The sequence below is a fragment of the Athene noctua genome, chromosome 1 (assembly GCF_965140245.1).
Source record: "Athene noctua chromosome 1, bAthNoc1.hap1.1, whole genome shotgun sequence".
Classification (NCBI taxonomy): Eukaryota; Metazoa; Chordata; class Aves; order Strigiformes; family Strigidae; genus Athene; species Athene noctua.
Genome location: NC_134037.1, coordinates 171,158,917 through 171,184,594, shown reverse-complemented (window position 1 = coordinate 171,184,594; position 25,678 = coordinate 171,158,917). Strand labels below are relative to the sequence as shown.

Here is a 25,678-nt window from a genome sequence, read left to right as displayed (position 1 = left end):
GCAACTCATAGTTTTATCCTTGAAAACAAACTACTTGGAAAAGCAACTAATGGTGTTCAGTATTTGAGAGTTACATTAAATACAAGCTGTTTGTACCCACAGAAGATGGGGAGAAGAAAGATGTGAAAGAAGTTAAAATTCACTAGGATATGATACAGAATGAAAATACTTCTCCCAGAGTTTCATAATCTTTCTGGGGTAAGAAAACTAACTTAAATCGTCAAGACAAGATGTAAGAGAAAGAGGTCTGAGTATACAAGAAGTGTGAGAAATTAAGGCAAGTTTGGGAACAAGCCTTTGACAAGGTCTTGTCTCTAAAATGCACACACAACTTCCATAAATTTCCCAAGTTCTCACTACTGTATTGAAAGGGAATGAAAGGGCTCAAACAAATGTATTTCTGACAGTTATTAAGACTAAATTGTGACATGATGTATGAAAGCTCTGCTTGTGTTTTGAGTCCTGACTCCTCAACTGTTTCCTTAGGTCCCTTCGTCTGTTTAGGTAAGATTGAAACTCCTGTTAAGCTCCCTACGTAAATCACTGATAGCAGACTCAAGGACTTCAGCGGACACTTGGACAACTCCTAGAATGGGAAAACTAAGATAAGGGGGGAGCTCAAACAAAGAAACACAGAGACCCTATTACAGGGAGGATCATTCTGCTGATTTAGGAAGGAGACACCGGGACTTAACTTCACAGCACGTGCTCTGGAAAGAGGGCCTAACAAATACTGTGAAGAAGACTACTTACTTCCTCCCTTGACCACTGAAGACCCTCACCCTATTTTCACTACGCATGTTTGGACTATGTACATGAATTATGGGAACTCATTATCATGACACCCCTTTCTAAGAAATCTAATGAATACGTATGATCTGTGTGTATATAAACTGATGTCCCTTACTAATTCTTGGGAGACCTTATGATGGAGAATCCCCAGGGCAACCCCAGCACTGCTAATAAAGAATACCTGCTTAACAGTAAAAAAACACTTTACTGTTAAGTCAATTTGTTTCAGTATACAAGTGAAGTGAGAGGAATATTCTCAGTTCCTATTTATATTGATCAAAAACACAAGACAAAAATACAACTAAGGCAAAACTTTATTATTTTTTTTTGGTAGAAAGAAAAATGAAACAGTATTTTCTAGGTTTCTTCTGCATCAGAACCATCACCAAGCCTCATTAAACTGATAGTCTACTCAGTGCATCTTGTTTTCAAGTAAAGCAAAAATACCAAATGAGATTGTAAGTGGCTATTTGGAATATTTCTTCTGACCATGGCACCCAAATGTCCATTAAAGGGGGATAACAGCCACAGCTATTTTTACTCACCCACTTCTTATACCAATGGTATTAAGCCTTTTTCCAGTTGCTACCCCGCTTACTTTTTCACTTTGTACAATCCTAAATACCACTGGAACTACTGCATTTTTGTAGTAGCTCTTGGATGCTGGCACCTACTTCAGAAATTGCTGTCCTAACCCAAATAATGTTGAATTACTATACATGTGAAGGTCAGTACAACATACACATACATCTTCATGCTACACTTGCCTGTTAGGCAAATGCAGTATGACAGCATTATCTTTACTTGCACATAGGTAAAAGTGGAATTCTACGTTTGCAAAGCAAGAGATTTTGAACAGTACTGTGAATTACACATACACACGTTCCTTCTGTAGTCTCATATCAGCTGTACGTATACACAATTTCAGCAGTGGAATGGTTTTTAGCTTGTTCTTTGTACAGGACACTTGCTACATGTCCCAAGAGTCAGTTATCTGAAAAAAAAACCCCACTAATAAAACTGCATAATAGTGCTTTAATATTAATTTGTTAAAATCCAAAACAGCCTTACAGTAGCTGTTAGGTAGTTACTTCTTCCAAAGACATGCAGTGATAAAAGAAAAAATTCTAATCTTGAGCAGCATCTGAGAAAACAACTTAATGTAGCTGCCACTTAGTGGCAGCAATCGTTTAGGCATTTTTGGTATTGATACATTTCTTTTTCATATAATTTGTGCATTAATCAACAAAAATATAGGCCCCAATCCAGCAAATACTTGCATGTGTGCAAATGGTTTTCTTCCACGTGGAATTATTTCAAGTTAAGATTAAGACTCATCAGATGAGCAAAGATTGCATAAATCTTTACAGGAGGGGAATTCTGAATGCTTAACTGTGTGTTTTCATAGGACTAAGATACAAATCTAGACTTACAGAATGTAGGAAACGCTCCTATAAATAACAGATATGTTGCTTTAATAAAAATGCTTTCAAAGCTAACAAGAGCCTCTAGAAATGCATATGCCCTCTTCTCCAAACACTTCAATCCTACTTGGAATAATGTGGGTCCAGTCTTACTGCCCTAGTTCCTGGCTACTGCAAGAGAAATCAGTAAAGTGCTTGTCACAAATTCTGCAGTTGTGGTATAAAATAAAGTAGCTTCAGAGTGTTTCCAGATTTATAAATTATGAATTAAGGGCTGATGTCTCGTCCTCAGCATCTTTTTCATTCTGAAGATAAATTAGAATTCTGCTAGGACTAGATATATTTCACCTTTGTCCCAGTGAAGTCATCCTCTGCCTCCAGGGGAAAAGCTTAGCTGGATTTACTTTCAGTGTAAATGTTCATGCTTGACTGAAACATGATGCTCATGCAATTTCACAAGCACCAGCATTCAATGTGATGGTTAGCTTTGCTTAATCAAACATGAAGCACCAGTATTGTTTACAGTATATCCACTCTGAATTGTGTTCGTAATTTCTTCCCAAATGCACCATAATCCTGAGAGGTCTTGCTTGCCCTCTGACCTTTCCTGATATATTTTGTTCCTCTTGAATAAAGTATCTTTGATATTAGCTTTGATATAAATTCTATTGATCTCTGTGGCATCTTCTCATCAACATACTTCTGAATATTTAAATTACTAAAACTTTCTCTTTAGATAGATACATATATATTTTTTAAATTTTTTGTTAGCTTTCAGATAATTAATCTATGAGAACTGGCTTAGACTGTATGTTCTCTATAGAGAACTTCTGTATGCTTCCCATACAAAAACAAATAATGGTTTGAAATATTTAGCCATGTGTTTGGATGATTTTTTTCTTTTTTTTAAAGGCTTCGGTGTTGCTTTTATTTATCTTCCAGTCAGCTACAGGATAATAGCAACAGCAAACACATTGACAATGCAGTTCATTGTTCGGTTTTCCCATCTCACTGTGCAGGTTCCTAGAAGAGATTATTACAAAATAAAAGAGAATTCCAGTGTCTTTACTACAATCACTTTATCAGAGTGGACATCATGTCAAATTAGTATGAATAACTCAGCTGTGATTTAAGGTAAGTACTATTACATCATCCCGGCTCTAAGCAGACTACACTCCTCAAAACATTTTCATTAACTTGTACATTGTTTACTACCTAACTTGAGCCTTGTATGCTTCAAACAGTTTCCAGGAAAACACAATTTCAATATCTCTCTTTAAAAGCTGGACTTGCAAAAATCCTTGAAAAATCTCATAGTGAAATTGACCAGGTAGTCAGACAAGAAATCAGAAAAAAGACTGGATCAAATACATTCAAGTGTATTTACTTTCTGTAATTTTTCCTCTTCCATTGTATCAATGTACCAATCAATGCCTTACAAGCCAATGAAACATGAAAATTAAACTGTACTTGTTTACTTCATTTTAGGATTTTATTTTTTTATCCTTGACTTCCTGATGCCATCTCTATTTTAAAGGTATATCTTGGTGCCCTCTTCTAAGAAGACCTTTTTGAGTCTGTAACAGATATAAGATTAAAATAATCTTGTTTCCCCATGATACTCTGAACCTGGGAAAAAAATGCATTTAGAACTAGTTTAGAGGCAATAACATGCATCCAAAGCCTGGCTGATAGTCACACAACTGAAAAACATACTGTTAGTCAAACTATTTCTACTTTTTACCAAGTTCTGTTCTCTTCCAAAGTAGCACTGTCCCCTTACAGCTAACAGGCAGATATGTTTAGGATTACCACCTGCATTTACTGCAAGCAACATTTTATACTGCCCCTTCAACTGATTTATGGTTACTAATGAGGATTAAATGTTTTGACTCTTGTTTCAGAATAAAAGCATTTCTACTCCAGCTTCTCATAATTTACAAAGTAATTGCTCTTAATGCAGGCACTGACTGCTAACAAAATTTTTCTGCTGGGAATGTAAACAAGCATCTCACACTGGAAGCTACTGCTTCTACAGTCACTCTTGAAAATGTTCAACCTAACTATTACAACTGAATAAGTAACATTTCCTTAACTACAGATTTTTAATTTGAATGAGGGAACTTACCATCAGTTGTGGTATCCCAGAAGCACGAGCTTGCTGTGTGAAGACCAGCTCCACTCCTCTGCATCACTGAACAGGTTACTGCAAGTTCACAGAATCATAGAATGGTTTGGGTTGAAGGGACCTTAAAGATCATCTAGTTCCAACCCCCCTGCCATGGGCAAGGACACCTTCCACTAGACCAGGCTGCTTAAAGCCCTGTCCAACCTGGCCTTGAACACTGCCAGGGAGGGGGCAGCCGCAGCTGCTCTGGGCAACCTCTGCCACCCCATCCTCACAGTAAAGAATTTCTTTCCTTATATCTAACCTGAATCTACCCTCCTTCAGTTTAAAGCCTTTACAGCTCATCCTACCACTACACCCCCTGATATGAGTCTCTCCCCATCTTTCCTGCAGGCCCCCTTTAAGTACTAGAAGGCCATTATAAGGTCTCGCCTCGCCAGAGCTTTCTCTTCTCCAGGCTGAACAACCGCAACTCTCTCTCTCTCTGTCCTCACAGGGGAGGTGCTTTAAGCCCTCTGATCATCTTTGTGGCCTCCTCTGGACCCGCTCAAGCAGGTCCATGTCTTTCTTACACTGGGGGCCCTACAGCTGGACACAGCACTGCAGGTGGGGTCTCACAAGAGCAAAGTAGAGGGGGACAAACACATCCCTCGACCTGCTAGCCACACTTCTCTTGATGCAGCCCAGGATACAGTTGGCTTTCTGGGCTGCGAGTACACATTGCTGGCTCATAGTCAGTTTTCCATCCAGTAACACCTGCAAGTCCTTCTCTGCAGGGCTTCTCTCAATCCACCCATTGCCCAGCCTGTATTTGTGCTTGGTATAAGATACAGTCATAAAATCAATGAATTAATTATTAAAGCAGAAGAGGGGAATCATTCAGTACTTCTGAACTCAAGCCTGCATTACATTTTCAAATGGCTATCAGGTGGCACTCAGCTAAGCCAAAACCTTTTTGGCTAACCCCCTTGCCCCCAGCATTTTCCTCAACAATTTAGTATTCATTTCACTATTATTTTTATCTCCATAAAGACAACAGCTTTAACAAAATGCTTGCTAATAGGATTACGGTTTTTATCTTTTAAACTACTTAGATATGGCTCACGTCATGTGCACCTCAGAACTGGATTGCAGGTGCTGTCCTCACAGATACAGCAGAAGTTACACTTGGTGGGAGTTGTTTCCCAAAAGTGCTGGTTGACTGTTCTCTGAAACCACACTCTAGTAATATGCAGCTTTTCTAGACTGACTCGCAATGGTCATAAAACTAGTGACAATCTGAATCCAAGACTTTTAAAACAGAACAGAGAGCAAACACTTGCTGTTACATCAATACTCCACAAAAGGACCAAAGTGGATTAAACTTCTACTTACTTCCATTTCCCTTCCACAGATATGTATATAAATATAATGAGACACAACTTATCGTACAGACTAAAGTCTTTCAAACGTCTGTATTTACAGGAACCTTAATCCTACTGAAAATTTTGTTTAAGATAAACAATTATTTCCTGAACTGATAGCAAAAAGTTGATGTAATTATTTTGGGGTTGCTTAACAGTCAGAAAAGACTGTGTAACATGTCACGTACTGTGCTGTTGCTAGCATGCTTAGCTCAAGTGCCACAGTTTTACCACAGCTATTACTAAAAATCTGTATTACAGAAGAGTTCAGGTATCTGCTCTGCTTTTTCTACAGCTTAAAACTTTCTCCTGAATATAGCACTGCATTCAAATGAATCTTTCATTATTTATTTATTGTGATTCTATGTGGTAAAAGTATGACTGCTTGTACTTACCGATGTACTTATACGTTTTTCCGAGTTTTACCAGATGTGTCAGCGACTGTTCTACTATAGCAGCAGTCCACTGGTTGACTTTGTTGTGATTATAATCTGCCTTGCCTAAAACGCTTTCTATGCACTAAAATAGATTAAAAAAAAATACTTACAGTAAACATACTTCAAAATGCAGAGATTTAAAATGTCTCACATAATCTGAGGAATTTTATCTGGCAACTGGATTACTTCAAATAACATAAACTCATCAGCTATCAGTTGGTGAATGGGAAGCAAAATTAACCTTCTCGGAAACTTATTTTTACTACATACTTAACACATTTTTACATGAAGAAAAATGAGGCTCTGACTGAACATTTCTTGTAGCAAAGAGCTTAGCCATATAGTTTAAGAACCAAGTTACATGAATAGATTTATTTACCAGTGGAGGTACTAACACATCTCACTGTTCCTAGTGACTGCCTACTCCAGCTTGGCTTTCATGGAATGGTACTAATCAAGTAAATACCATCGTCTTGAGCTGGCCAATCTTTCAGAGTCTGTAAGCAATACCAAAATCTTCAGAACTAGAGTGACAACAGTCAAATGCATACCCCAGTTTAAAAGATGAGTATCTCTCTCTCTCATGTCCTCCTCAAGGGTCATATCTTGCAGCACAAGAAATAACTGAACTGCTTGAAAACTGCATGTTCTACCACAGCTACAGACGGGTCAACACTTGCTTAAATTTAAAATAATTGAACAGAAAGCTTTCTCTCTTAACTGCAACCCTTAAACTGCATCCTCTACTTCTAAGAAATTCAGAATTATGTGCTGATGGATGCTTCTTAAAATTGAGAAATTTGGTTAAGAAATGCACACCTGGAAAAGGTAAGTAAATCAAAACTGTGTTCCCCTCTGATTCAGTAAAAAGAATCCCATATAATAACCACCCACTAAGAGGCTGTGTAAAAAACTTGTGGCCCAGATCTTAAAAAGCCCAATTAGTTCTAATCACTGTGTATAAAGCTGGACAAAGGACTCAGTGGAAACATTCACAAAACAGAACAGAAGACAGAAGTACAGGAAAATCCCTCAGGGATTTTTGGTCCTTCCAGAAACATACACAGTGCTAAAGCTCCTCGGCTCTGGTTAAGCTTTCAATCAGAGCAGAAACGCTTGGCTTTACTCCCAGTGTCTGGAGACTCTGTATTTGGCCTTTCAAGGCAGGGACCATTATATGAAGGGTTGAATTGTTTATCTGACATCTAAGAGCTTGTTGTTGTGTACTGGAGCAGTTCTAAAAGTGCAGCCCTTTACCTTCCTGACAGAGCAGCTGGGAAGGGACCCGCAGAGCCCCTCTAGAAATTCCTTTCTCAAAACGGTATTTCCCTGAAAAACGTGACAGCATCTGTATGCCACAGGCTCTTCATTAATCACTTGCCAGTTACCAGGTATTTAATTTAGACCATAAGGCTACTAACTCTCAGCCTGCTCTTTCTGTGTAAAAAATTGATTTTCAAAAACATTGTTAAAATAATGGGTTCACATAGTGCAACCTCCTGCTCAAGCCAAGGCTAACTTTCAAGTCTGATCACATTACTCAAGACTTTGTCTGGTGAAATTTTTAAAATCTCTAAGGACAGAGACTCCACAAGCTCTCCCTGTGACCTCTCTAGTGATTAACTACTCTCTAGACAGATAAAGGGGGAAAAAAAAAAGAGTGGATTTCTCTTGCAATTTGTGACTGCTGCTCTTCGTCTCTCCCACTGCACTGCACATTCTGGCTCTCTCTTCTCTCATCTACCCTCTCTTTAGGTAGTTGAAGACAGCAATTAGATGAATCTTAAAGCAGCTCAAGATGAAACGCCATCTTTATCTGATACAAATAATACTTTCATATAAGACTGAATTTATCTGGGATAGTCAATTAAAGTATCTGCTTTCACTATAGTGCAAGGTAAGGTAAAGAATTTATTTGAAATACAGCTGTTAAAACCTACCTCCTTAACTATGTTGTGGGCCTCATCAGCATTGAAGATCATCTGTAATAAAAATTATTATTATTATTTCTGATAGAAAAGTAAACAAATGATGCAGTTTTACTCTAAGTAACACGTAATGATCAGGCCCCATGTCTGGTTATTTGTATTGTGTATTCTGTTAGTATAATTCTAAAAATCTTACTTTTTTCCCCAGCACCAAACATACATTATTTAGTATTGTGTTGCTAGTCACATTGGAGTGGGTCCAAAAAGCTCAGGCCTCACAGAGTTTGGAAACAGGTTTAATTTACACCTTCTGTAAAGATTAAATTCCACCACTGTCCATACTTGTCATGGGAATATTCTCCAAGACAAAAAGTTATATGGCAGATCTTTTTCTCTGGGCTTTAATCCAGGTTTTTACTGGAGTCACGGACTTACTAACGTGTGGGTTACACTTTGCTGCCAAATGGTGACAAGGTTTCACAACCCTAGTACCAAAAAGACTGGCTTCCATAGTCATTAGCTTACCCAAGTAACTTTCTCAAGTGCAGAAAAAGCTTGCAAGTTTTAATGCCTCCGATTTTCTGTTCATTCCTACTCATCAGTGTTCAGCTTAGCCCCCAAAAGAAACACAGCCCATGCCACTGTGCCATCCGCCTCTTCACAGCCATCAATTTCAAACACTTGGGCTAGGACAGAAATCTCAAGGACAATAATGCTTCTGCGAGGTTTTGGTGTGGTGGGTTTTTTTTTAATGAAGACTGGTGGCTAGAGACCCTAAGTAAGGCCCTCCGGGGCTGGAAAGCTTCCTCAGTTCTGGCTGGCAGGTATCAGCCTGCAGCGCAGACTGGGCCCAGCACCTTTTTTTTTCTTTTTCCCCAGGGGTGATATCAAGAAAAATGGCCGCAGACTGACAGCAGCAGCACAGCGGGTGGCAGCACCCCCGCCACCGCTCCCCCTCTGCCGTGCGGGAACTTTCGGCGCCCAGCACGGTGACAGGCCGGTGACCGCTGCCGCCCCAGGGAGGCCGCGGGCACGCCGGCCCCCCCGCCCCCCCCGGGACTCCCCGTTCCCCCCGAGGCGGGCCGCCCGGTGCCGCAGGAGCCCCGGGGATGGCCGACGGGCGGGGAGCGGGAGGCCCCGCGCACAGCCCGCCCGCACAACCGCAGCCTTCAACCTGCCCGTCCCACCCAGGGCGGGGGCAGCGGCCCCGGCAGCGCTGCTCGCCGCGGCTCGCTCTCGGCGGCTCCCTCCGGCGAGGCCCGGGGCTGGCTGGCGGACGGGCCCGCACCCCGCCCGAGCACGGCCACCGGCCCCCCGCCCCGGCGGCGGAGGGCGGCGGCCCCTACCTCGTCGTTGTGGGGGTGAAACTCCTCCATGGTCCCGGCGCGGGCGGCGGCTGTTCCACCAGCGGCGGCGGCGGCTGCGGGTCCTGCGCGGCTCCGCCTCCGCCAGGCCGGGCCGGGCGGGGCCTCCTGCGGCAGCGGCCGGCGGGGGCGCCCGGGCCGGAGTGTGGGGAGACCGGTTCTGCCGGGCCGGCCGGTACCTGGAGGCGGCCGTGCCGAGCCAGAATGGAGAGGAAAGGCCCGCTCGCCCGCCGGCCCGCGGAGCGCAGCCGGGCTGGCAGTGACCAGCTCCAGGCACTCGGGCTGGCGGGGCGGCCGCTGCCGTTTGCCAGCACTCGGCAGTGCCGGGGGCTGCTGTCGGGCGCCTGCAGCCCCGCACAGAACCGGGGAAGTGTTTATGAGTAACTCCATCGCTTATACATAGGCCCTGTGCTGGACACAGAATTCATAGGGGGGCGGTTCCTCCAGAGGAGCAGTAATACCCCTGCCTCCCCCCCCCCCCCTTTTTTTTTTTTTCCGTTTCCAAATGAATCTTTTCCAATTACCTAACACAAAGTTGACGTTACATTTTAATAACCGCAAATGGCAATTTCAGGTTCTTCTAATCCCATTTTATTATAAAGAATTGATCCTGAGTTTTATTTAACTCAATACATACAAATACTGTTACATCTGATCTTTTCTCTTGCTCTGAAGTTGCCCAGGAAACAGGAAAGACACCCAGTACAAAACAATACAGAAATTGCAAATGGTGGGTCGTTTTGGTGTTGGTTGGTTTTTTGTTTTTTTTTTTTTTTTTTTTTTTTTAAGTTTGGGGGAAGGTCTTGTGTAGATTTCCCCCCTGTGATACCTGCTATTTCTAAACCAAACTGAACATAAGAGAGAGGACCAAGGCTGCCCCACTTCTAGTTGCAGTTTTGGTGGCCTGTGTTTGGACAGATAACATGCTTACCTTACCAAAGGGTCTCTTGTTCAGTCTTAATTGTACACTCATTGGAAATACTCTGAAAAACATGAAAGCACAGGGGGAAGCAAAGTTAAAAATTCTTATATTGCCTTGCTCTCAAACTAGCTTTCATCTTTAATATTTGCTAATGGCTATAGTAAGAGAAGACTGAGCATGAAGATGAAATCTCATTAAGAGCATATCAGATCTTTGTGAGCAAGTGCTGATGGATGTAGTCCTAGGAAAAGACATGAAACAATCTCCTTCAGTATAAAGTTTTTTGTGTCGTAACCCGTGCAGCATTTTCACAGGCTAAGCTAGGGATAAAATTGCACGTTTATGTTTAAAGAAATAGAAGCTAGTGAAAGCGTGTATTGTACATGTATTGGCACCCTGTAGCCAAAGCTGACAGTGCAGAAATAACTTACTCTTAAATTCTGTGCATTTTTTATTCTCTATATTTTCAAATATCATGCATATTTACATCTGTATCTTTGGATGCAGTCTATAATAGTTTCTAGATGATTTTTCAGTTCTGTTTATAAATATTCAGAGAAATACGTTCCTTGAAATATTAGCAGTGAATTTAATGGAATTAGAGAGGGTTCCTGAATGACCGATGAGTGTGTAAGTTCTAATGCAAAAAAATTACCTGTCCTTGGTCCCCCCCCACCATTTACAGATAGGAGGAGAGCAGGAGGTCTGAGGAAATTCTGAGTCCATCAGGCTTAATTCAACATCCAGAAAGCCATTAGAAGAATAAAATGACAAAACAGTATTAATCCAGGAAGTGTTTACAAATAAAGACCCAGCATCACCCATGAACACCCAATACAGATTTGTCAAGAGTGTATGTCAAATAATCTGGTTTTATTTTTTGGTAGGACAGCTGGTTTAATGGATGAAGAGGAAATAATTAGTAGGTGTGTTATTTTGTAGTAAATGAGTCTTTTTTTATGCTTTCCCACATAAGTATGTATCATCTAGGGAAAAAGTGTTGGTTAATCGTTATCAAAGTAGGAGGAATAAAGGCAGGAAGATAGGTGGGGTTTTGCCCGAAGAGCTAATCAGTATTAGTCATAACAACTGGAATCATGGAATAAAAATGGTGCTTATAAAAGCTTTTTAATGACAGCATGTTGAAAGAAATTACAAGTACATTGAATGTCAGGATCAAAACTAAAAATACTGAATAGGTTGGAGAAATCAGCAAGAAGAAATTTAATAAAAATTATAGTAGTATCTGTAAAACCAGGACATCAAATGCACAAATACAAAATGGAGATTCATTATCTAGGCACTAGTGCTTCAGAAAAAAAATACAGAATTACAATAAATAGAAACCTAAAGTATGATGTTATAAATAACTAAATACATCGAAGAATACCAGAAAGCGCACAGAAGGCAGTTATGTTGTTCTGCTTGGTGTTGATCGGGCATCAGATTTAACTCTCAGCCCAGTGTGATGGGACAGAGACAGAAAAATAGTTCTTCCTGAAGGCAGCAAGACTGAAAGGAAGCTTAGAAAATGTGATTTGTGGAGGAACTGCATTTGTTTGATATCCCTTGACCAGTTTTCCTTGTAGATGTCTCTGACTGTGTAGCTATTTACTGAAAAAGTTTGTTATTGGGCCAGTGTATAATGAAAGGTAGGATAAGAAATAATGGCTTTAATTTGAACTCGGGGAGATGTATGTTGAATGTTAGGAGGAAAAAAATCCAAGTATAAGAGTAATAAAGCACTGAAGCGGACCTGGTTTGTAATCACTGGATCAGTAACGCCTTAGATAACGTCTTCCAGGCATGCAGGTAGCCTTTAGTAGGACGAGCTATTAACTCATCTTTTTTGAGATAGTTTTAGACTTACATTTATTTCACTTTCACAACTATTTCACTTTCACAACAACTTGCACAACTTAATATACCCACTATTGAGTGGGTATATTCTTTTTTTCCTAACAGATTCACTTTTTATTTAATTTCAAAAATTAAAATCACCAATATTTTTCCCCTTTTTTCCCTGAGAATGACTAATGGTATTACTAATTTCACAAGAGCAATGCTAAATTGAAACAAGGAGCCAGTACACTTCTTTTCAAGGGGAGTTACCTGATAACATTGCTTAATTCTTTATTACACTACTGTGGATTGTAAATTGGAAAAGGCAAATCGATTGTCAGTATAATAATTTCTGTGAATTGTAATAGGAAATGTGGAAAGTGCTGAAACGAGTGGTTACAACCCTAAATTTGAAAGAGCTGTAGGCTTTCATTGTTCAGATACAGCACAGGAGCTCTTAAAAAGATCATTTGTTGATTAAAAAGCAAATGCTTGAAGTGGATTTAGCATACTGGGGAGGTGACAGTCTGTGCAGGCTGTGCAGATCCTCTGCTGCTTGAGCAGAGGCAGTAAAAAATGTGGATACCAATGCAGCTAAAACTGTAGGACTTCTCTCTCATTTTTTCCTTTAAACTGTTGTAAATAATTTAAACCTTCAGTTCTACTTAAACTGTTGAATACAAAATCAGTAGAACTGTGGTATTTAATTTTCCTGAGTTCCTAAGCTAGGAACTAAGTGTGACCTAGAACCTAGTGTGGCCTAGAACCTAGGGTGGCCAGGTACTGGAGGAAGGATCGGTGTGTGCTGCTCTTGTTCTTGTTGTCTTCCTACGCACTCACTGCTGGGAACCACAGGGAACAGAGTGGTGGATTGGATGGGCTCTTGGGCTAGTCAGTATGCCAGCTTTTGTGTTGGCCAGATCACCGATGCTTGGCCCCAGAGAGTTGTTTTGAGAGTTGTTTTAATGTTAACTGCAGTGACTTGCTAGAACTTCTTTGAAGAGCTGAATGCCCACTCAACGATTGTTTAAAAAATTCTTAGTGAATTGTCAGAGACATTTCTATTTACGTAGCTACAAATGGTCTGCTAAAGCAGATTCTGTCTTTTTGGAAGCGTCATGGTATTGCAAAATCGCACTGCGATCATGAATGGGAACAGGAGTACAGCACCGAGTGGTGCAAGCATCTTAGGCCAGCCCCTGGAACAAAGCACAGAGCTGGAATTGTTGCTCCCACACCTGTGCGGTGCTGCCGTTGGTCTGTTCAGCAGCTGAGCAGGGCGTTTGCTCAGTCTCGAACTGGAGCAGCTGTATGGCAGGTCCATGCTGGCTTCCTTAGGGCTGATTTGTCAGATGAGCTGTGTGATATGACAATGTACACAATCGATTTTAGGGTTAATCTTGACCAGCTGCCACTGTTAAATACCTGAAATGTTTCTTGTCTGTACTCAATGTTTAAGACCTACATCAAGGTAGAATAATTTCCCAGTGCTAGTAAGTTTGCATAGCACCCACTGCAGTGGCTTACCCACTTAAATGAGCCAAAACATTACTGTTACGACATCTGATAAATGAATAAATAGGAAGCTTTAATTTGATTAATATTACTTGGACTTTTATAATTTTATTTTCTGTAAGCATAACTTAGAGCATGTGTTTGAAATGAGAATGAAGAAATGATATTTTACTCATTAGACACCTCTTCTAACTATCCAGAATTTTCTAATGCTATACATTTTAAAAATATGCAATAAAACTGTAATTGGTAAAAGCAAATGATCCAATGAAATCTCTTCAAAGGAACAAACTAAAAGCAAATGCTTACTTGCACTATGCATTGCGGTGCTTTGATTTCTGTGCTGTTTGTCTTTGAAAGTATGGTACTATGAGCTTTAAAAGAAATAAGAATAATTCCTTTCTTAATGTCTTGATAAGCACAATGTTCTGCTAGTACTGCTGCTAGTTTTTTAGGAGTTGCAATTGCAAGACTCCATTTAATTATTGAGAATGCTTCCAAACTTCAGCTATTTGGTCAAAAACTGTCTATGTAATTTGCTACTTCATGCTGAGTATTTTTTGAAGATTAGTGCAAAACTGGCTAGGATACTTCCTAAAATAAAACTAAGGGGAAAAAAAATATTTTCATTACAGTAAAAAGACATTTTTTACAGCATTTTATTTTTAAAAAGTCTAGTACCATTATAGTCTAAAAGCAAAACCAACACTTGCTTGGCAAGGAGACCATCCAAAGAGCAAATGTTAGAAGAGTTTTATGAAAACTCACCCAAAGAGATCCAATTATAACTCTCTGGAAAACTGTTTGCACATTTTTAGGGTATGTTTGCTAGAGATCACCATCATTATTTAATCAAAAGTTCTGATTTGTACTGAAAATGCTGCCAGTCTATGCTCTACCTGTTGGCTACACGAACACAATGGGGCTCTGCGTTCAGCTGCTGCTTCTGAAGGCCATTAAGGCTGTGTTTTTTATGGGAATGCTTTCTGCTTTCCAGATATTGAAGTGTGGTTGGGTGGCATCCTTATTTCATCTTGGGAATAAGTGTGTTAAATAAATGCCTTCCCTTTCCTGTGCTCCGATCACATGCCTCGCAGCACCCTGAGCATGCTGCCCAGGCAAAACTGTGGCATTAATCAAGAGGGCAGTGGTCTTCATGGTTGGTGGACCAGGGCCCCTGTAATGTGCTGCAACACATCAGCAGGTAGCTGCAGATGAGTCTGTGCGTTTAATGCTACCATAGAGCACTTGAAGCTCTTTTCTCAAGCACTCGTGAGAGCTCTTGTATGTTCAGGCGACTAGAAAGCAACCAGCAGGGAGTATCTTCAGTGGCTTAATAAGAAAAGCGACCATCAGAGAAATGGAATTGAGGGAGAGTGTTGCATCTGAAGATGGTATGGACAGGGTAGGCCTGAGACAGACAGGCTAAATGGGACAAGAAGCATGGTGGGGAAGGGACAAGAAGTTGACAGGCAGCATGGAGCATTTTGGATCATGAAGCCCAGTGTACCTGAATTTCAAAACTCTTCTGCTGGTCAGCAGATGGCTGTGAATCCCACTGGCAAAATGAAAGATCCTCTAGCATCAGGAAGAGTCACACCCCTGCTTCTTGCAACCCTGAGTTTTTAATAAAAGCACAATACTAAGGATTTTAACTAGCAGAGAAGTTTCCCTTGAACACTTTCTATGCATCCTACTTCCTTCATTCAAAGCGCTGTCTGTTGGTTTGTTGACATCTTCGTTAGATTAAACTAATCCACATGCATCTGAGTGTATTTCTAGGAAATACCATTCCCTCATGGACACCCTTTGCTGATGACAGTCATTTCTGGTTTTAGTAGAATGACATATTTCCTGACTGCTTGTGCAAGTGTTTAGTTTCAGATTTGTAACCCAGTGCAGGTTTCTTGAGCTAACAGCTTCATGAACCTATTACTGTGGGTGATGATGAAGATGTCAAACACCTGTGTACAAATTGTGTGTATTCTTACATTTCCAAGATTTATATATCTAAAATCCTGCCAGCTTCACTCCTCAGAATGTGCACGTTATTTTTTAGTTACCACCCCCCCCAGCAAATATATGACTATATAAAAAAAATAAGCAAATACCAATATCCAAATCTTTTTGCAAAACCTGAGAGAGTTTTCATTTCATTGCAGGCTAGCCATCGCCATGCCCAAAACATTAATATAAATGCCTGTCCAGAGTAGAGGAGTCTCTCAGTCAGAGTCACTGCCAGGAACTGTCTCCCATGAGTATTTTGGGAGAGCCCTCTAGTGGGAAAAGAGGAGAGGTTTTGGAAGAAGGTTTCTTCTGTCACAGCATGACTGAAATACACGATGTGATTACGCGGCAATATGGGGAGGGGAAAGAAAATCAAGGACATTTTATTAGAATAATCAAAAGTTAGATGCAACAAGATGATTGTAATCAGACCATGTCAGAGTGTTTTATGGAACTGTTTAAAATATGATTATCATCTTCTGTGGTTTTTTTTCCTAGAGGAAAAAAAAAATCCAACAGGTTTCTTATATAAGATGTGCTCTATCTTTTTTCTGTTTTTAATAGCAAAATACTGCACATCTTGTCATAAACAGCAGGTAGAAAATCCTTGTATAATTGCTGATTCTTCTAGGAATTAGTGCAGTTTCAGATTAGCCTCTGAGAAAGTTTGGTGTTCTTGCTCACATATGAGCCTTACTAAAATCCAGAAAACCTATGTCCACCACTTTCCCTTCATCCACTACGATTTATCCATTCTGATAAGCTTTACCTTCCTCAGTGGCTGCAGAAGAACATGTAAACATCCTCTGTAAAAGGTGTTAAAAATGGGAAAATTTCATTTACTTTGTATTACTATACTAGCCATTGACTACAACCCTTTGAGCCCTGCCCTTCAGCAAGTCCTTCAGCCAGCACACCATGTACTGGCTTATCTCACAGTTGGACATTTTACCCAGAAGGATGCTGTGAGGGACAGTATCAAAAGCCTTACTAAAATCCAGAACTACATCTCCTGCCTTCCCTTCATCCACCAGGCAGGTGGAAGGATATCATGGAAGGATATCAGATTAGTTGAACAGCACTTTCCCTTTGTGGATCCATGTTGACTGTGCCTGATGCTTGTATTATTCCATAAATGCCTATCAGTAGCACCCAGTATGATCTTCTCCATAGTTTTTTCCAGGATCTGCAGTTAGGCTAACAGCTCTGTAGTTCCCCGGCTCTTTCCTCATGCCCTTCTTGTAGATTGGAATGGCACTGGCCAGCTTCCAGTCATCACGGACCTCCCCAGACCTTTGGTAGATGATCGAGAGGGGTTCTGCCATAATATCTGCTATCTCCTTCAGTACTCTGGGATGAAGCCCATCAGGCTCTGTGGACTTTTGAACCTTCAGCTGATGCAGCTGGACCTTTACAATTCCAGTGTCCACGAATGGAAAGTCACTGTTTCCACACTTGTGGTTCTCAGACTCAGGGGACTGGACACCCCTAGGTTTATTATTAATATAAAAGATTCAAATATCAAATTACTGCTTGAATGTTTAAGTTCAGGCTACTGGGTTATCATCCCAATTCCCGTCAAATTTCCTGGAAACAGACAGATGGGATCCAATGCTCACCCCAGTCTTAAAATGGCTTTGAAACAAGGTGACAGTTCTTCAGTGATCTCTCAAATGTCACCATTCCTGAGTTCCTTGAGAAGCACTTTATATAAATATATATATATATATATACACAACCGGATTTTCTTGCATAAAGTCTGTTAAAAGAGAAACATATTTTTTTTCCCCTTTCAGTTTCTAGTCTAGTTCCTTGAGAATATTGGTAGGGAGAAGATGACTTGCATGGAAACACCAATGTTTTTCAGCAAGAAGTGTTCATTTTACTTCTGAATTACTATGAGACAACAATCTCTTTTCTGGAATTGACAATGTCTTGAGACATTTACTACAGCTCAGCCATTAGAGTTCTGTTTGTGTATTTATAAATCTACATCCAGCCTTCATCTTTTTAGGAAATGCAACAAAAATCTGGAGATAAGAGGTAGGTAATCACCTCACCGTGAGCAGACGAATGAGCAGCATCTCAGACATGAGAGACAGCATAGCATACAATAATACAAATTGTCATAGCATACAATAGCAAATAGGTGACTGTGTAACTTGTTCAGTTATACAGGGCATCTACACAAACCTTAGTAGATAATGAGCTGTTTTATGGCTGAAGCCAATACTGTCAAGAAAACCAAAGTAACTGTTTTACTATCCACATCTGGAATTGTCTGGTGTCTGCCATTCTCACTGTTTAGGAATTCTCCTTTCAGCCCCCTGTTCTGTTCATATTGGCTGGTTCTCTGAAGGTGGGAAGATAACAGCCCCCAGTTATAGTTTCTGGTAATGACAAGTTGTTATATTTGCAAGGATATAACTTGCAGCGTGCTGGAGATGTGAGAGAGAAAGGTGGACTCTGACTGCAAGGGGTCTGACTTATCAACAAATGTGGAATGAGCAGCTGATACTTCCTACGGTTGCCTCCCTTCCTGTTTTCAGGCAACACCACGCTGATGATGTGATGTGACAGATCCATGTCATGCGAGGTCAGTAGAAATATCTTTTCACCAAGATTAATGCTCTGATGAAATTCTGGTGTCCTCAGGAAACAAAGAAACATCTTGTGGCACAAAAAATAAATTTTAAACTCAGCTGAGTGGTGTTCTCTGTGGCGAAGACAGCCTCTTACCAGCACATCTCCTATGAGTCTTTCTCCATACACAAATAATAGATAATAAGATACTGTCTATTGGGCAGGTAAGAAGCCATACGGGGACATGATGAGATACAGTGTGACCTGAAGTGTTGGCTATGTGCTGTCTGAGTGAGAAGCCAGTGTTGGGTTTTCATTAAGAAACCTATTGCTGAACAAGTCCTGTTTTAATAGAGTGGCATCTCAAAGAGTATTACATTGGTAGAAAGCTTTCAAATGAGGCTTGGTGTCTTCTAGACCTCAGAGGATGGTAGCCAGCAGCTCTGTAACTGCCATAGCTACAAATGTCTGCAACTGATAAGAGTCCTGGCTTTTTAACACAGTAACAGAGGCTTACACTTTGTCTTATCAGGCACAAAGCATGCTTTTGTTTTCAATTGTCATTAATCTGGAAAACTGATCATTAGTGTAATACGATTTCATGCTGTTTATTAATTGTAAATAGATTAACATTATACACAGAAGGGATCTTTTCCTCTTTATAAACAACATTAAAACAATGAGCAACTCTGAAAAGAAAGGTAAATAAGGCCCTCATGCACAAAAGATGGATCATCAAAGGAGAAAGGTGAAAGAGCTGTATGTCCTTATGTCATAGGACAACCTGTGATTAACCCAAGTTACAGGCACTGTCAGTGACAGTAAAAACTCAGAGACGTGTAACGCAGAGAAGGAGAGAGGAAGATGGAAGGGAAGGGACTCATCCAAATACTGAGATTAGCCAGATACATATTTGATACTTTATTTTTGTAAAGAAACCATAAGACATTTTAGAAAGAAGGGCATATGAAGAAATGCTAAGGACTGTCGACAGCCCACAATGTATTCCAGCAAAGGTAAGGGCAATAGGCCTGTATCAGTCGTTCAATCCAAATACAAACAAATCACTTTGTCAGTACTCAGATTTGAGGCAACTTTGTTTACAGATGGCTGGGATGCTGGCAGTCATTTCCTAATGGCATTTAAAGAATCATCTATTTATTAAGTGCTTTGATTGCACTATACCTTGGAATATCCGTGCTACGGAAGAGAGAATGGGGCACAACGTTGTAGTGCAATGTGTTAGCAGAGGCTCTGAGTCTGTATCAAGCACTAGCAAATGGAGACCTGCGTGTACAACAGCACCATCGACTCCGGTTAGTAACTCCAGACTGAATGCTGGTCAGCAGTTCTGACTTAGCCACAGAGGCAGGTAAATGAACGGCAGAGAAATGGTGAGAAAGACCACACTCAGGTCTCGACATCTGAGGTTTCTCCCTTTCGAGTACATAGGGGATTTCTTTTTCCAAAAAATGATGTAGGGTTGTTTTTTTTCTCAGCCTCCTCGGTTTTGCCATAGTGCAGAACTCCGAGCAGTTGGGAGTTTAATTACTTAGGACAGCACTTGCTGCGGGTATCAAGTGAGGCTTTGGCCGTGAAGAAAAGGTGGCACTGCCTCTGAATCACTTCAGGTGCCAGCTGGGAGAATCTCACCTGAATGTCCATGCTCTGCTGACTCCTGCACAACCACTGCAAGACCTGCAGATCAGCCGTGCCATTTCTTTCCTCCAGTTATGGCTGGCACTTGTGTTTTCCCTTCTGAAAGGAGCTCAACCCCGCTAGACATCACACAGGGCTGAAGTGTCGAAACAAGAGAGGCCGTTTCAGTATTTGGAGCTTTGGGAAAAGGTGGTTTCAAAGCTTCAGTCATGACAGATGGACGGAAGAGGGTGCGTTTGCATCAGTCCAGAGAGAGCTGATATGCAGGAGGAGGGGCAAGAAAGCGATACCTTATGCAGCTGATCTGCAGTTATTAACCCATTGGAAACTGCAAGCTAGGCATGTCTGAGCCCGAGTGATAAGAAAGGGTATTCTGCTGCGTGCTGCATACAAGTACTTGCACCCACCAAAGATCTGCAGCGGATGCTCCCTGCTTGGACTCAGCAAGTTGGTTCAGCATCTGTCTGCCAAGAATGAGTAGCTGTAAATAAAAATGCAGTGGAGTAGTTCAACGCTCCTGTCCGCTGCCCGTCTGTGTTTTCTTTTAGAAATTATTTTCTTTTTCCTTCCTGACCTTCACAGGTTTATGAGGTATGCAGCTGTATGCCAACAGCAGGCCAATACTTTCCTGGAGTTGCATTTTTGAAAGGTGCAGTGCTTCGGTCCTGCACACATAAAGCAGTGCAGCTCTGCTGGCATGATCCACCTTCTTGACACACAGAAGTGTCAAGGAAGTTGTGTGACAAGCTACCATTCTTCGCCTGTGTTCATCAATGTCTTTGTGTCATTTCTCTCTAATCTGTGGACTCTGACAACACACGCATTGGTTTGGCGTCTCTCTGCTGAGAAGGAGGAGTTGTAAATAAAACCTGGAGGGTTTTCTAGTCTGGAGAAGTCTGGCCAGCACATCCCTCCTGTTCCTCCCAGACACTACGTGGCGCCACGTGTAAGATGGTCCCTGTAATATGAAGTTTCCATGCCAGCTCCCCAGCTGGGGAGATAAGCTGGCTGGTGGGCACTGGCTGAGACAGCTGGGCAGTGAGCCAGCAAGGCCTCCTGCGAGGGCTGGGATGGCTCTGAGGGCGGTACAGGGCCACTGCGGCTTAGTGGCGCACAAGTGCGATCTGCTGGCCAGAGCAGAAGGGCACGGCGCCTCTCTCCTCGCCTCCACCGAGGTGGTGCTGGGGCCGTCTCATGCCCGTCGAAGCCCAGGCATCAGAGCTCATCGGGAAATCCAAGCAACAAAAAAGGATGGGCACCTACATGGGCAGACTCAGAAAGCACTGGTGAAACCATGAGGGCAGGAACAGGCGTGACTTTGTTCCCTGTTCTTTGGGAAGTCCAATGAAAAAGGGGTTGTTCCTGGCACCAGAGAGAGAACGCTTACTGGCAGCCTCTCTGGTGTTGCTTTGGCCCCTTCTCAACACTTGTCATGCCCTCAGGGGATGGCAAGTTGACAGAGATGTGCAGTGCCCCCTTGCCGGGCAGCAGGGCTGGGCAGGGAGTGCCCAGGGAGCTGCGATGGGGTCCTTCCCAAAACACCAGCAGCATCAGCAGCAGCCCTCAATGTCCTGTGCTAAAATGGCAGGCTGGCAGGCAAACCGCGCTCTTTTAGGATTTGATATTGTGGTGGTTCTTTATTTCTTCCCCCAGTTTTCTCAGGTGAAACATGAGATTTTTCAGAAGTGCCAGTATCTCAGTGTCTACAGCTCTTTGGAAGAACTCCTTAGTGCATCTTTGGCATTGAGGCAGCAGCTGCCAGCGCCAGAGTTGCCAGCTGGCATGACCAGAAAAGAGAGACTTGGCCTCTTTCTGTAGGTAGTGGGTCAGAGAGCTCAAAACTGTGAGTCTTATGCCCTTGCTGGGGTGCTTGCTCAGCCTTGCACAAACAGAGCTTCAGCAAGTGTAAAATGAAAACTGCCAAGACTGTTGTATGTTTCTCCTGACCTACACGTTCTCCCAAGGACAGCTGCGTGCTTCCTGACTGGGGCCATCTCTGTGCACCTCGGAAAGATCTCCTATACTCAGAGCAGTGTTCAGAACCTTTGAAAGATGGACAGCAGGGTCTGCTACACACCTGGGCTCCTCGTTCATGTTGCCTGCTCGGATTCCCTCAGTTGCCCATCCCCGACAGCTCCATTAACAGCTTCCTCCTCTTGCTGCCAGGTTGCCCACCGCTCCCCTCTCCACAGCTTGCTCTTCTCTTCCGGTGGTCTCGTGAATAGCCCGGCAACCTTTCCATTCAATAGTACAGTTAGACAGGTAAAGCCGCGATAAACATGAAACAGTGCTGCTCTTCATCAAAGCTAGCTCATTTTACCTGCTCTCCCCAGATGAGCTCTTTGGGTGTTCGCTTTCTGGGGATACTGGAGGCACCTGCAATGGAAAGGGGGAAGGTCAAAGGTGGCAAGGACCTACCTGCCCAGTTGCTACCTCAGCTCTGAAAGGCAGACCCCTTGAATGGATTTGCACAGCCCAGCTGAACCAGTTCTGGTGGGACCACCACACAAAGTGCAAGGACCAACCTGCATCAGCCTTCCTCTGTGCTTTGGAAGAGCCACGGGTTGGTGGATGATCCTGCTTGTCCCTGCGGCAGCAGCAGTCCCCCCTTTTGAGGGGGGAGGCTTGGGTTGTCACGCTGTTTGTGGCCCTGACATACCTCTGCTGCTGCTGCTTCCAGCCCGGGTGCTGGCGACTCCTCAGGTGATGTGCCGGCAAGCCCAGCCCCCTCCTCCCCAAAGAGCTCCTCGTGGTGGTCAATGAGGAACTCCACCAGCTGTGTCACCTACACACAGCAAACCATTGGTTTCTACCCAGGTGCGACAGCCTTTCCCACTGCTGAGCCTGGCTTCTGCGCAGCTGTGGGGCTGCTCTTGCCGGCAGCTGCCCAAGAGCATCTGGTGAAGAGAGGAGGCAGCCAGGCAGCTCTGAACAGCAAAGCTCAGGCGGGCCCAGAGGGCTGTAGTCGGCTGGTAAACAGAGTGTACCTTCCCCGCTGCCTGCGCCAGGACGTCCAGCGGAAGGGTGTGCTCCTCAGCTGGGCTCAGGAGGTTTGGCCCCACACAGATGGCCAGGTTGCTGGCAATCATCCTGCTGGTGGCCGCGTTCCTGCTAATGGCTTGCAGCAGGGACAGCAAGTGCTTGAGCAGGACGGACGAGGTTGGCCATGGGCAACTTGCTGGCCACCCTGAGGGAACAGGACCGTGACGTTAACGAACTAGGCCTTGTCAATGCAGGTCTCCCAGGCTGATCTCGCACAATCCCACCCGAGGGAAGGCTCCCTGGTCACGCCTGCTCTCCAGCAGAGTGCCTGCCTTCACTGAGAGACGGCCACCTCCCTCCTCCCTGCCTTCCCTTCGGGCAAGAGTCCCCTCGTGGAGCAGCCCCCCAGTGCCTGCGGGTAGCACTCCAAGGAGAGAAGTGCTCTGCTGTGCCACTTGCCCCCAAAACCTGACCTCACGGCCCAAGAGGTGACTGGCAGAAAAAAGGGCTTTTTCAAGGAGGCTGTCACTCTGCAGACAAGGGCCGGCCTCTGCTGGGGCCTGTGGAGCAGGCAGGCTGCTCGCCACACTTACTCTTTCAGTCCTGCCGGCTTCTCCTGCCTGCTGGTCTTCTGCAGGGTGCTCATCCACTCCTCGTAGAGATCTGCCTCGAGGAGCTTGGAGGGGATCCTGCGGAGGAATTCCTGCAATGCCAAGGGATCCGGGTGAGGACTTGACCACCACCGTCAGGAGCATAGCCAGCATCCCTGGCGCTCTGGCTGACGAGCAGGCGGCTGGGTAATGGCTCCTGCTCTCGCAGGTGCCCACCAGCACCAATGGAGCCAGGAGCTGCCAGGCTCCAGGACAGCAGGGTTCACCTTCAAGATGACAGCCAGCACACACGCAGGCTGGCTTTCGAACTGGACCCCCACTCCGGTGTTGAGGGCCTCCTGGAGCTCCCGCAAGGCGTGCTCGCTGGCTGCCAGCCGGAAGATCCCCTCCGAGGATGGCCCGTGCTTGTGCAGGAGAGCCAGCAGGTCCTGCAGGGAGAGAGGAGGAGAGTTGCTTGGCTGGAGACAGGCCCTGGGGCAGGTGAACCTTCCTCAGGGCCAGGAGCAAGTGGGGATGGCTCCGAAGCTCTCCCTGGGGCGGGATGGAGGGTTGGCTGGAGGCTGGGGACATGGGGAGGAACCATCTTTGTCCCTGAGTGCCAGCCGGGGTCCCTCTGCTTGGGATGCCCAGCTCTCCAGAGGAGCCAGCGTGGTGGGAACCCCTGGCCAGGCTTGCTTACCTGGATGGCCCGGGGCAGTGTGCCGTCCTGGCTGCAGAGAGCTGCCAGGGGCCGGCCAAAGAGAGCCCCACTGCTGGCAGAGCCTGACGGCCCAGGCACCTCTGCAGCGGCCGAGGTCCCTCGCCGTGCAAAGGGCCAGGGCAGCCTCCTCCTCCTGCTGTGGCTCCCACCTGCTGTCAAGGGAAAGCGAGCAAAAACCCCTGCATGAGAGCCAGCAGGCGAGCACTCCCAGGCCCTCTCAGCTCTCTCCCCCCACTGCTGAGCGCAAGGGAGAGGCATCGTTTGGAAGCGAGGGGTCCTGAGGGCTCAGCTATCTCCAGCACAGAGCGATGGGATGGACGTGCCCCGAGGGAAGGGCAGCAGCCCCCCTGCAGCGCAAGTGCCCGCCTGCCAGAGGAGGAGAGAAAGGCCATCCTGCCTGCCTCTTCTCCAAACTCACCAGCCGAGGGGCCATGTCCACCTTTGCTGCCAGCAGGGACGGGTGGTGGCTGCTGCTCTGCACCCGCCTGCAAGAAATGCACGGTGCTCACCAAGCAGCCTCGCAGCGGAAAGGGCCCCTGGTGAGCTGCGGCGGCCCCTGGCCACGTGTGAGAGAGAGGTGGGGACGGCCGAGATTGCACCCTGAATGATCCTGACCTTTGCCTGGCCCTCGACCAATTTCTCCAGGCTGCTGGCGCATAGTGTTGCCACCTGGACAAGGAGAAAAGAGCAGAAGTTTAGAAGCGATGCGGCTGATGCTGGGCTGGAGCAGCATCTGGAGTCAGAGCACAGACAGGAGGGACACTCACTGCATTGCAGCGGCAGAGCTCCTTCATCAGGGGCTTGAGGGAGGGCAGCTGGGTGACCTGGGCTCCCTCCACTCCTTCTGGTGGCCTGTGTATGGGAAAGGAACAGAGAAAGAGCAGTGTGAGACCCAGTCTGCCTTTTCTCTCTCCTGCCAGCCCAGGGAGCACTTCAAAGCTGCCTCGAAGCATCCGGGTGCCGCCTGGCAGTCGAGCGGAGAGCAGCGGCAGTGGTGGGGCCGGGGCTGGGCAGGTGTTGGCTGGACACAGCCGGGCAAAGCAGCTCCGCCTTGTAGAGCTGCCTGCAGCCACGGGGGCACCTCTCCCCAGCCTGGAGCTTCCCCGGTGATGTGAGCACGGGCCTCCCAGGCCGAACTGCCAGGCTGGGCTTACCCTCGGAGTGCGCTGACCTAGAGCTCCTTCTCTGTCCGGGAGCTGCAGAAAGAGAGAAGCAGCAGCCTGAGTGCCCACTGCTCCCCAGCCGGCACAGCCCTGCCCTGTGGGGATGGCTGCAGAGGCAGGACGAAGCCCCATGGGGCAGGACAGAGGCCCCATCCTGCTGTGGGATGTGGTACCAAGACTCACCGGAAGGTCACGACGCAGGAGCCGCAGGGCCAGAC

The 25,678-nt window shown here is 44.6% G+C and overlaps 1 protein-coding gene across 1 annotated transcript; it reads right to left on the bottom strand.

The window, feature by feature from the left end:
• Positions 1-1,088: 1,088 nt before the first annotated feature.
• DYNLT3 (dynein light chain Tctex-type 3) lies at positions 1,089-9,548 on the bottom strand. The gene is made up of 5 exons (XM_074905358.1): positions 9,459-9,548; positions 8,125-8,166; positions 6,143-6,266; positions 4,345-4,422; positions 1,089-3,239 (listed from the first exon to the last, which is right to left on the bottom strand). Exons 1-5 carry the CDS (start codon positions 9,486-9,488, stop codon positions 3,163-3,165), a joined length of 351 nt encoding a protein of 116 aa, XP_074761459.1. The 5' UTR covers positions 9,489-9,548; the 3' UTR covers positions 1,089-3,162.
• Positions 9,549-25,678: the final 16,130 nt, after the last annotated feature.

Excerpts from the sequence above, each read along its gene's own strand:
- DYNLT3 (XM_074905358.1), bottom strand. The coding sequence starts at position 9,488 with ATGGAGGAGTTTCACCCCCACAACGACGAG. Across the intron at positions 8,167-9,458 it reads TTCACCCCCACAACGACGAG|ATGATCTTCAATGCTGATGA; the intron begins GTAGGGGCCGCC and ends TTTTTATTACAG. Across the intron at positions 4,423-6,142 it reads AAAAACGTATAAGTACATCG|TAACCTGTTCAGTGATGCAG; the intron begins GTAAGTACAAGC and ends GTGAACTTGCAG.